Source organism: Schistocerca serialis, chromosome 3, assembly GCF_023864345.2.
Source record: "Schistocerca serialis cubense isolate TAMUIC-IGC-003099 chromosome 3, iqSchSeri2.2, whole genome shotgun sequence".
In the NCBI taxonomy this organism is placed as follows: Eukaryota; Metazoa; Arthropoda; class Insecta; order Orthoptera; family Acrididae; genus Schistocerca; species Schistocerca serialis.
In genome coordinates, this window is record NC_064640.1 from 354,618,745 (window position 1) to 354,632,171 (window position 13,427).

At 38.0% G+C, this 13,427-nt stretch overlaps 1 protein-coding gene across 1 annotated transcript in view; it reads left to right on the plus strand.

Moving 5' to 3' along the window:
• Nucleotides 1–1,374: 1,374 nt before the first annotated feature.
• LOC126470823 (nascent polypeptide-associated complex subunit alpha, muscle-specific form-like) overlaps nt 1,375–13,427 on the plus strand; it is a 269,583-nt gene continuing 257,530 nt past the window's right edge. Inside the window, exon 1 of the mRNA XM_050098834.1 lies at nt 1,375–2,509. Within this exon, the coding sequence (XP_049954791.1) occupies nt 1,589–2,509 (921 nt within the window). The 5' untranslated portion in view covers nt 1,375–1,588. The remainder of the gene's footprint in view (nt 2,510–13,427) is intronic.

Sequence of the window (13,427 nt, forward strand, 5' to 3'; positions counted from 1 at the left end):
CGCAGTTATGTACCACGTTACAAATCATAGTGTTTCAGAACCAAGAACAAGTGAGTGGCAATTTAATATATATTATATATTCCTAATTTCGTTTGGAAGTATTTTCTTATTCCTTAGATATTGCAGACTTCGCACAGGGAAGTGCAACAATCTACCAAAATTCTTGTAGTTCTTTCTTCCATTCGACTTCGTTTTATATCTCTGCCTTAATTACTCGAAAATATCGCTGCTAGCGTCTAGCGTTAACAACCAGTTCCCATTTGTGCGTAGCTAGATGAGCTAGTTATGAAGTTAATCTCAATACCCTTGACATTGGCCCAATCCGATGAATATCTTTTATGGGAATGTATATGGTTCTTCTTTTTTCTTGTATTTACAACTCGAGTTGAAAAGATTCCAGCATCGCCGTTTGTAATATTTCCCATTGTAGAATGGAACAGCCTGTTGGGCATAAAAACAAAATTTATGTTCTTTAGAAGCAAGAAAGATCTCAAACTATTCATGCTCATTATTAGTTCAGTAATTTGGGAGTAATCTCATTGCGACGTACTCGGTAGCTACCAGAAGCAAAGCTTTACGTGCTGTAATTTTTGTGTAAATAACGACATTGTTATTTAATCTGGCACATACAACTAGGAGGCGAAGAATTAACATTGGCTCTTAACATGTTCGAGCTGAGATAGGCTTACTCATGTTTTTCTGCCACCCCCACTTTCTTTGCGGGTATTTACACTGGATTACGATACTGCAGATAAACTACCAAGCTCCAAGAAAAGAAATGTTTACATAACATTAGTTCAGAATTTATGAAATACGTACATTAGATGAGGGCGTGATCTTCCTTCTTATTTAGTATTACTTACACCGAAACGATAACTTTGGAATAGTTATTAATTTTTTATCTATCGAATATAATCACGACACATCATATGTAAACATTTTTTGATATTCATGTTGCATGCAATTCACACGGAAATTCGTTTGGAACTGAACTGATTTCTCGATTGTGATAACATTTTAAAGCAGGAGAACTTCAGTTGTAAGTTTAGCATTTTAACGATGCTCAAACAAACACAATTATTTTGCTGGAAGCTATTGCCAATCGAAGTATACAACAAACTGACTTCAAGCTCGCGTGTGCTCGTTGTAATTTCAAAAAGTAGTCCCCACATATACTACCATCATATTAGAACCGATAACATTAAAAGACTCACAGAAGGTTTCAGAGTAATCATTTACTATCAAATAGGAACATGATAATATTTTAATCCTTGCACAGCAACGAAAACGTCCTGTAATTTTTGTTGTTATTGTTGCGGAGGGATATATACACGTTTTTCTCATAACCTCCTTTCGCGCTATTGCAGTGGATATGCGAAATAATGGTGAACGATATACGCGTTCTGATTTATATACGGCTATTTGCAGTGAAACGTAAACAATTCTTGAAGCTACACTGCCTAACGTAGGAATGGAACGACTTTGGTTCAGTTTGGATTGGCTTTCAACCAGTTTCGGGATAACGTAAGCGGTAGCTGTATGTGTTTGCAGTGGCGGGGTGTTGGCAGCAAGGAAGGTTTTGCCTAACATGGCTGCAACGCAAGCTGGAAGCCAACAAAATGAAGTAAAACGTGAGCAAGTGCAAAATGATCAACCTCCAGATTTAAGTAACAGTGTGCTACAAAATGGTACAGAGAAGAATGGTGGACGCGGAATAACTGGAACTGATAGCTTAGTGAGTACGAAAACAAAAGCATCCGGTCAAAACAGTCTCACCGTTGAGATGAGTCAATATCGACAGGAGTCAGGTACAGGACCTCATATTCACAACAGTTCTGGTAATGGTGAACAAAATTCAGGCGTATCGTCTGTAGATAATAACAAAGTTAATACTGACAGTAAGTCTTTCGCATCGAGTGCAGAACAGTGTGTGATTAGTGATCCGACGTATGGCAAAGGTTCAGACAACAACAGCCAGAATTTGCAGAGTTTTGGTTTAGGTTTTAGTGCAAGAGGTAATTACCACCCTGATCAGCATGGTGCAAGTAATACGGTGCAAAACAGTAGTGATACTAGTAGTTTACAACAAAACCCATTTAGTCAGTTTAACACTCAAATAAGGCAAAGTTATCAAGGTTCCAAGCTAATGCAGACTGGACTAATGCATCCGTCAAGACCTGCAAGTGTTGGACCCATAATGACTGGACACAGTGGCAGTTACCAGCAACAACAGCAGCATCAACAGAGGTACCAGTCAGGACAAGGCATATCTCAGCCTACTGGACCAACACCTACTTTAAATCAGCTGCTGCAGTCGTCTAACCCAGTGCATCGGTATCAGAACAGTTTTGGCGATTATCGAATGTCAAAATCAAATGAACACGGAGCTGTCAACGTGCCATACAATCAGCCAGCAACACCAGCCTCTTCATGGTCTCCTAGTCGGCCAGCAGCATCGTACAGCCCACACCCTCAGCAGTCAGCAACTCCCATACCTCCAGTGATAACTGTAAGTTCTTTTAATTCTTTGCTTGTGTTTGAACAACTTTTTTATTTTTTAAATCATTTGTTTTGTTTATCTGCCCTTTCACCAAGCATGCAGCAGTGTGTAAAAAATTTCCCTACTTTTACTGTTTCCAAGTGAATATTTATGTTCCATCTTATAGTAAAAGTAATATTCCAAACATTTAGACTTTTTAAGCTGACAGTAACTTTTCTGCTGGAAGTTAAACTGTTTTAATGGATTCAAAACATTGTTGTTGACATTGTTTTGTTTGTTTTGTTAGAAGGTTTTGTTTTGATTTCAGAAATCATAAAACACATAAGATGTTACTTATCTATTTACTTAAATATCACGTCTTCCTGTTAGCTATTGAGAGTTCTGTTATAAATAATGTTATTCAGTTTACAGTGTGGTGTCAGCATTATTTGAGTTCATTCTCTTGAAGACAGTAGTGATGAGAAGAGAGGGCAGCTTCAGTTCCCTAATACAAATTATAAGAGTGAAATTTTGAAGAATTTGCACAGTGGTATTTATTTCCCTACGGTCAGAAACTGTCAGTATGAAAAATGTTAACATAAATTACATACTGGTATCAGTTGTGCTGATTTTCTGCCTTTAACTGTATATTCATCCAGTGTACCATTCATGTTTCTCTGAAACTGAGTAATAAAATACCAATTGGTTCGTTACCAGTGATCTTGAAACAGTAATGTAATGATGTTGTGTTTACACACTTTCCCATCTAGATTTGAAGTTACTTATTTACAACATTCATTGTTCATGGTGGGTGTATTCAGTGTTGCACACAATGGGCAGCTGCTACTGTTTGTTTTCTTCATGTAACAGAGTAGCTTATACAGACTTAGCTGCATCACTTCCAGGATGCAGAGGCAAATTTGTTTACATTGGAGGTGAAAAATATGCAGATTGCTCGTATACTGTGTAATTATGTCATTTGGGTGTATTTATTTCCTTTACCATCTTTCTCCCTCTTGTTTATGATATACACTACAAAAGTTCAGATATTTGTTTAGTTGACACAACCCCGTTTGCTGTTACCATGGTGTTCTTGTACAATCGCATTTTCTGTCAATAGGGAATTTGGTTACTGATCCTAGTTTCATCAGCTTCTTGTACATGTTTCTTAATATAATTATTTTGTGTGTGAGTAATTGCATATACAGTAAATTTCCGTAGTTGCTCTGGGTAGGTGATATTAAATTCTGCTTTCCCATAATATGATATTAAAAAATGAAGTGTGCATTTAATGTAAACAAAGGTCATGAATTCATTTGTATACAGACTACTTTTTGTGTGTTTTCATGCATATCACAAAAAGTGTTCCCAGATTATTTTAAATTATTATGAATATTTCTTACAATAATATATTTATCCACTGGACTTTTAACATTTCCATAACATTAGGTCATAACACATGGATTACACACATTAGCACAGTACCAAAACACCAACGACATACATACTAATGAGAATTGTGCATTCACACAGCTTGTTGTCAGTTTTATTTCTTTGTTGAAATGAGTCTATGTAGTTTAGTAATGATATGACAAACATAATCCTTAAATTTCTGGAAGTATACATTGCCGCTATGCAGTAGATATTTATTCAACAAAATTTAACATTCAATAACAAAACAATGAATTTTTTGAGTAAATTGCCATCTAGGGACTAAATTATCACTTCCTCCACATGTACAGAGAATGAAAGTTCATACAGAGAGCTGTCTAATAATAAATGTAAATTTCATTTGTTGCCGCAGATATGAATCGTGTTTTTTCTGAAATGATTGTCTTTGAAGAAAATTAATATATCACATCTAATCATAACAACAAGGTTTCTCCCTGCCTTCCCTCCCCCTCCCTCAATTGTTTGTGGTCCTTTTCAGTACAAAATGTTCCTTCATCAGAAATGATCAACTACTGTTAATAATTTCAACTGCATTAAATTGCATGACCTTCCTGATCAATATAATGATAAGAAAATAAGTAATTTCTGTTTATTTCATCACAGCTGAGTAAAATGTTAGCAGGACTGATGTGTGAGTGGCCTGAACGGTGACTGACTGGCTATGAGTTGGCGGAATGGTATTATGCACTTAAGTTAATCCTTTGTGTTTATAACTGTCTGTTCTGTTGGTCCAGTAGGCTGGACAGTTAGTTTTTTTAATTACAGCAAATCAATATTTGTGATGTTATAACTTTCAAGTACAAGTGCTGTTGGGAACTTGAAAAAATGACATCACAAATATTCCAAAAGTGGAATACGTTAAATGGACCACTTATCTCGCCTCTCCTTAAGGTTTGTTTACTGAGCCATCATGACTTATTTGGAAAGGGGAAACATCTTTATTCCTTATTTTACGTTTTTGTTTTAAATACTGAATGCAATCACACTTCGGTGTTACATAGTGTATTTTACTGCATGAAAATCAGGACAGTGAGACATGAAAAAAAAATTAACTTGAAAATCTGTACAACACCTTGTTATATAATTACAATCAGATGTTCTTGTTGTGACAAAATTTGTGTTTACTATTTTGACTTATAAGAATGCCGTTAAGGCTTTCAGCATCAACTGTAAGTTATGTTTACTGACACATTACTCATTTCACAGATAGTTACAGGTCGCTTAATATTGACTTACATATGTCATTCAGAGCCCTACATGTTAGATGTCAGCAATAGTTGTAGATAAGTGTACTTTCAATTCTTTTCTTATAATTTCCTCCTCCTCAAACACAAAGTTAGTGTAGGTATACTTGTATGGGGATCTTGCATTTAGGTTCTTAAAACAGCTTCTTGTCACTTACTGCCAATTGTTTTATAATTATAATTTTTAGACTACAGAAAGCAACATTAAACATGTTTGAGAGATTTGTGAAGATGTGAGTGCCATTTGTAATTGAGGCTATTTATAAAGAAGTGGTCCATTACGTGAACAGTTGTTATGTTCAGGATATCTGTCACAAAATTAGTTCTCCGCACAGTGAATGATAGGTGACCATCCACATAAGCTAATGCAATTTGACTACATTGAGTGCAACTGCAGTGACAAATTATTAATCAATGTCATTCAAATACCACCTTATTTGACCATTCAAAACAACTGAAGCTGGGATAACCACTGAAATGTGTAGTGGGGAAAGGAGAGCCAGATTCTAAATCACTGGATAGATTCTGAGAATGTATGGATTCTGTATGATGTAAGATAGGGGACCAAGAAGCATGTGTAATCTGTCTTCTAGACTTCTCATAGTCGTGGAAACATGTTATTTTCATACAACTGCAGAAACTGCAAAAATAAAATAAATAAATAATTTTAAAAAGTAAACTTTTCATTTTTATGAGACTTTTATTGACAAGAGAGCTTTCCAGAGGTAGTCAGTGAATTCCAGGAGTGGTTCAACATTATATGGAGGGCTGGTTTTAAAATATCCCTCCGCCACATGGTGTAAGCTGGTTTGCGAAGTATAAATGTAAAACGGAAAGTGCCATCACACTTCAATCTAAGGATACATTATTCAAGCACAATGGCCACAGCAGTAAAATTACGAGTACAAAGTGAAGTAGACTGGTAGTACATTTTACCACACAAAAACTCTGAATAAGTTAAAATGGAAGGACATATAACAAGAAGAAAAATTGAATAGTCCGATACCACACCATTTGCTTTGATCCTGACATCATTGGTAACTCATTGAAGTACAATATGCATAAAATGTACATCATTATAAGAACTATAGCTATTCGCATGACATTACCTATGACGGCTTGTCTGACTCGCAACCAAACTGTCATGTTTCAGCTTAACCTAGACTTTGGCTTACAGTACAAATCATTAAGTCAGTTCAGCTAAGGTTTTGTATTAATATGTGTTGGCTTAGATGACTCACTACCAAACTGCCACCCTCCAACTTAAACTATACCTCTAACTAACAAACATATCGGAAAAATAATAAACAAGCAAGATAAATATTGCCACTGTTCTGTTGTATCTCTGTTTACGTATGCCATCCCACATAACATCATTTCATCATGGTTTAAACAAACATCAGGTATTTGCCAGGTTCAACCCATCCCTAAAAATGATATAAGCTGTCATCCTCCACGCATCATATGGTGGCTTGTTGGCTACGAATTGTGTCTTATTCCTACAAAAGTGTTCACATACCATTTTTGAACTGATGGAATATTTTTTTTCCATTATTGTTAGTGAAAATTCAGAAAAGGTAGTCATGTTTATTTTGTTGTGTTCAATTGCGTCCTGCCACTATGTTTTTCACATCACTGTCGCAAATTTTAATTGCAGACAAGAAAAAGTGAGTTACGCACTGAGGTGACAAGTCATGGGACGGTGATATGCACATATACAGATAGCGGTAGTATAGTGCACATGAGGTATAAAAAGGCAGTGCTTTGGCAGAGCTGTCATTAGTACTCAGGTGATTCATGTGAAAAAGTTTCTGCTGTGATTGTGGTCGCACAACAGGAGTTAACAGACTTTGGACGTAGAGTAGTAGTTGCATCTAGATTTATGGGGCATTTCATTTCGGGAATTATAAGGCAATTCGGAAATACGGAAGCATCCGATCCCGCCCGTCTGCTTTGACCCATGACGTCACAAATATGGCGGAAACGATGATAAACCACGATTCCAATATGGCGCATATAAAGTCGTTATGTACACGTTATGAGGACGAAAATACGTCAAAAAACAAACACACACACGTTCCACAAAATATATAGCTCAACAGCAGCTCCCGATCTCATGAATTGGGATCAAACACTTCCTTTGACCTATATAGCTCAACAGCAGCTCCCGATCCCATAAATTAGGACCTAAAATTTCCCTTGACCTATATAGCTCAAAAACATCTCCTGATACCAATACCAACATTCACAGCCACACATTGGGATCGAACACTTCCCCTGACCTGTTATCCTTATGACATCTCCACATACAGCCGTCCCTGGTTCGAGACGCCGGAACTTTAAGTAAGCCTCATTTCTTCACGACATACTGAACACTTCACGACTTCATCCAAAAATCCGAATAGTTGAAGAAATTTTATTAGAGACAGCGCACTGTCCCCCATAGTAGCTGACAACCGAAAACTGTTGACCCTGTCAGTCATATCCATATCTACCAAAGACATAAAAAAAGCAATTTACCAAAATTCACACACGATGCCACACTTGCAAACTAAACCAAAATCATCACCTCAACACACCACCAGAGAGCACCACCGATCACATCAAAACGACACCTACAAACACGCCACTCTCACAAACTAAATTCTGCGCTGTCGTGACGTCACACACCACAACAGCCTTACGTCACGGGTGTGATCGGATACTTCAGTCGACCCGGCAATTCAATATTCCAAGATCCACAGTGTCAGGAGTGTGTGAAGAATACCAAATTTCACTCATTTTCTCTCACCACAGAAAATGCAGTGGCCAGTGGCCTTCTCATAACAACCAAGAACAGCAGTGTTTGTGTAGAGTTGTCAGTGCTAAAAGCCAAGCAACACTGCAAGAAAGAGCCACAGAAATCAGTGTGGGCTGTACGACAAACATATCCATTTTGGACAGTGTGGTGAAATTTGGCATTAATGGGCTGGGGCAGAAGACACTAAAGTGAGTGCCTTTGCTAACAGCATGATATCCCGTGGAGCGCCTCTCCTGGGCTCATGACCATGTCAGTTCTACCCTAGATGATTGGAAAACCGTGGCCTAGTAGATGAGTCTCAATTGCTGTTGGTAAGAGCTAACATTACAGTTTGAGTATGACCCTGACTCTACAAAACCATGGATCCAGGTTGTCAACAAGGCACTGTGCAAGCTGGTTGTGGCTCTGTAATGGTTTGGGCTGTGTTTACGTGGAATGGACTGGGTCCTCGTTATGCTCAGCTACTTGGAGATCATTTGCAGCCACTCATGGATTTCATGTTCTCAAACAACGATGACAATGCATCATGTCACCGAGCCACAACTGTTTGCTATTGGTTTAAAGAACATTCTGGATAATTCAAGCAAATGATTTGGCCATCCCGATCACACAGCACAAATCCCGTCAAAATTCCTAGGTCATAATTGAGAGATCAGTTCGTGCACAAAATTCTGCACCGACAGCATGTCTGCGATTGCAGATGGCCATAGGGGCAGCGTGGCTCTATATTTCTGCAGTGGACTTCTAATGTCTTGTTGAGGCCATGCCGCTTCAAGTTTCTGCTCTATGACGGGCAAAAGGAGGTCCGACATGACATTATGAGGTACCCCACAACTTTTATCTCCTCAGTATATTTAAAATTCACATTCTGAGAATAGAATTTTCTGTGTGTTTTAGTGTATAATAGAATTTGACTTAGAGGTGGAGTAACTTGATACCAACTTTGTGCTGTGTCTTGTCTTGTTTTTCCCTCTCAAAGGAAGAACTGTTTTCGATTATGCCATTAATTTGTCCATCACTTCATTGAAATCCAGGGGCAGAAGGTTGTAATTGTAGAAGTTTAAACTGAAAATTAGCGTAACAGTTCAATGGTAGCATGAAAAGGGTTTTATTTGTGTTTACAAAACCACCATATTTTAGTTAATGTAACACTTCTCTAATATGAAACACCAACTACTTGTCACTTTACAAACTTTTACTAAGCGTATGTTGTGAATTATTATTGATGTTCCTGTAATTTTTAATAAGGTGAGATTAGGTTTAGCAATGGCCATGTAAATTCCAAATGTTGGAAAGAGAAAGATGGCTCTGGTCATTTAAAATACAGTACTGATGTGTATGTCATATTTTTAGACTTTTAGATTGTAGGTGATGTCAGTAGGAACGAAAGACAAAATACACAAGGCAGGTGTGTTGTCATTGCATTTTCTAAGGGGGCACCTAAACCATGTGCAACTTTTAAGAGTGGTGGTGCCAAAAGTCTGTCGTGGGTACATCAGTTACAGTAAAATAGGTACTGCTGGGTTCAGCTGCCATCCTAAATGATATTTACATTACTGGGACTGTTAGCTAGGACTGTGACAGTCAATGGAAGAGCAGTGAATCATAGCCAATTAGATTTGGAGAATAACAACACATGTGTATCAACACTACCTGGAAAGTCTCTCGCTGTGGGCTACAGAAGTTACCGGAAATACAGAAGCGTCCGATCCCACCCGTCTGCTTTGACCCATGACGTCACAAATATGGCGGGAACAAAAACAAACACACACACTTTCCACAAGAAGCCTAATGACACTAACGGGACAAGCGCGGGAAATGGGGTGTTTTGGGTGGGGGGCAAACTAAATATAAACAAATTTAGACGCCTTGCGTAGCTACAACGTGTAAGTGAAGACAGCCATGCATGAATACCCACCCACCTCCCCAGGGGTCGTAACCCCTGCAGCCCATAGAAGATAAAGATGCTTCAGTAGCTGATTAGTGTTTTTTGTATAAAAAAAAAAATCTTACGGGATAGAACGAACAGATCAGAAAGATAAATATAATAAACTAAAACAGAAATTCGAGGAAACAGATAATTAAAATAAGTAATAAGTGTTTTTAAATTAAAAAAAAATCTCACAAGATAGAACGAACAGATCAGAAAAGTTAATAAAATAAGATAAAACAGAACTGGAGACAGCCACACTCAAACCAAACTCCGCGCCGTCATGACGTCACAGACAACACCCTTACGTCACGGGTCAAAGCCGACGCGTTGGATCGGACGCTTCTGTCGACCCAAGTTACCCACCCACATGAGTAACTCTGCCAACCACGTCACAAAAATTAGTGTCAGTATAGAAATACTGCTATTAGAATTTGGCACACCAGGTACAATGGAATCTGCCCCCCAATGTGTTGGAGCTTATGTTGATGTGATTAAAATAGCCTTCAGCTCTTGATGTTTAGCTATTAGATGAGGAGGAGAGAGTCTGAGAAATCAGCTTCCCCTTCTGTGTCATCAATGGCAGAGCTGTTGTGTGCCCTGTTGCCATGCCATCGGTAAACATTATAATGTTTTGTTGAGTGTGAGTTGCATCGATATAGTGCAGACACCACGTGCTATCGGCAATATCATTCTACACTTGCTCTTTGGTTAGCAATTGGAAGTTACTTCATCACACTATAATAGTAGAGGAAATGTGAATTGAAAAATTCATGAATTGATTTAACCCTTGAGCTAGATAGATACACACCTGAGGGAAACAAAATCTTCGTATCAGAGGTGTTTACGTGTGATCAATTGGGGAGCATTCTACAGATATGTTCTTCACTGACCAAAAATACAGTATCTCACTACGCCTGCGGAGTCTCAGATTGCTTCAAGAGGATTTTTACCCATGCTTTAGGTCAACTGTCCTTGAAAAATAAGTGAGCGTGTATGGGATAATATGAACTGGGATTTATGTGGCTTTACCCCTGCTATGTCCCAGTTTTCATAAGTTGCCTGGAGTGTGGTTATTATGCATAGTATACCCACAAACACATTTTTTTTTAATCCTCTGGTTCTCTTTACCACGCCAAGTCATCTTTGTCGTGAGGGTAGCATACTTCCTGTTGTACATGTAGCATTTTGATGCACTACTCATGTGAGTTACAACATGAATACTTCCACTGCTGTTTTTTGCCAGTTATATTGAATTAACTCCATGTAATAAAATTTATGTTAAACAAGATACTAAGTAATAAATTCATCACTCTTAAGGGTTATTTCAGCAATTTAAGTAATACAGCTAGTGAATGGTCTATCAGTGGTAGTCACATATGTTACTCTGAAAGTTTGTTTAGTTCATATGGATTGATAGCACATTTGATCTTTCACATGGGAATGTTGTGCCGCTCCTTTGTATCTTATTGAATACCGTACAGTATCTGTACATTAGTTTGTGGTGAGTTGCAACCCACAACTAGTTTTAGGAATTATAACAGTAGTATTATTTCCTGTGCCTGAAAATTCCTAATGGTAAAGCTACCCATGCAATACTACGTGGGATGGCAACTCCACTATGCAGTATGGTGCATGTAGCAATTGTACCACATAGGAAACTGCTCTCATGTATCATTAGACTGAAAACTGGCTGACGGTGGTGTTGATTGATAATCCAGATCTTCTGAATGTAGTGCCTCTCACGAAAAATACCAATGAAACTTCATGACTACACCAATGTCATCTGAGTGTGTGTGGGGTAAGTGTGTAATCTGCGTATCCTGTTAGCTAGTTTTTGTTCAATTTGTTTCTCAACCCATTGTTAAGCCTTTATTGATGCTAGTTGTCCACCTTACTATTGTATGTTGTTTTGATATTAATTTGCAGTCAGCAGCAAGAATAACAAAACAAAAATTCGGGTTTCTTTTAAGCTCTCCCTTATGTAAAACACAATGTATTTCTTTTTTATTTGCCCAGACATGTTTCAGTACCAATGTTCTGTACAGTGACATTAGTACTGGTTCAGTTTCAAGGATGATGAGAAGACTAAATTTAATGATGTTGTTGTTATTGTCCCAGAATATGTCTTAACTGTTTCAGGTAAATAGAGAGATCTCACAGAGAACAGCCAGCTTATGCTTGATACCTCTCCTGTCACTTTGCTTGTTGCTACTCCAATGAAGTTCTGTCATACTTTCACCTCGTCCTTCCTGCTCACATTTCACTTCACCCTAATGCAAGTTTCTCCAAGCAGCTTCACATACATGCAGGCCATGAGATGCTCATGTTCTTGAAGAATTATAGAGCTTAATATTCAAGGGTAATGCCAAGTTGGAGTGAGGAAACATTGGTTTCATAATTTTAAGAAGTTGTCACTCTAGGGTGGTGAAAAATAGTGCACACTAAGTCAGACCAAGAAGTGTTATGCATAGTGGACTGTTATTTCAGTGAAGCACATTGAAGTACCCTGCTCAGACATCCATATGCAGGTATATGTTTATCACTCAAGTCAAATGCTGGGGTGGTTCCATCAGTAAGGACACAGGTGATTCAGTGCCCTCTAGACCACTGCTTTGACTCGAGTTATTACTGTGACAGTGAGGTATTAAAACCTAATATTAAAATAAAGGAATAGTAACTAGACTATGTCACACTATGAAGATGCTGTTTTTTGAAAATCCAATGTTTCATTACTGTGGTGTATAAATTAGCACAATACAGAAGGAATGGTGTGCTCTCACCCCAATAAACCAGTTGCTATATGTCTGATGGAAAATTTAGCCAGTAAAGTAGTGTTTCCACCATCAAACGATAATTTAGATCTCTTTAATTCATCCTAAAACATACAACACAACAGATGGTTGTGCACCCCCCCCCCTCCACCTCCTCCCCCCTCCCTCCCCACACACGAGAGATTTCTTATGAGATTAAAATACTTAGGTCATAAGCACAATTTCTCTGTCAGGAATGTTTCAATTGGTTACTAGCTTCCTCGTGGTTTTAAAGGCTAATAGTCCAGCATACAGACCACTTGACTATGTTGAACATCTTGCACTGACTACACTTGATGGATGACAAATTGCGTTTGGTAATGCTTTCATAATTATTGTAGCTGTAAGTTCAGGGTGGGTTCTCAAACTACCCCATATGAAAGTTTTTTACTGGTGCATTCATCTGTCATTTTGACAATTGAGTGAGTCACTCAGAGACACAAAGAACAAAGCGTTTGTCACTGCTACGACCAGTAATAAACAGCCTGCAGACTTTCCACTGAAAATGAGAATAATAATGAATCAACATGCAATGGTAGACATTTGAATTACACGGGATTTACTTCAGACAGTGTTAGTGCCAATATCAGGTAATGTATGTTCGCCTTTGTATTAAGTGGCAGCTTTATGTGAATGATTATGTGATTAAATCCATAAAATCCACGTAATTTTGCAGTGAGACTGAGTGTTTAACAGATTATGTCTACGA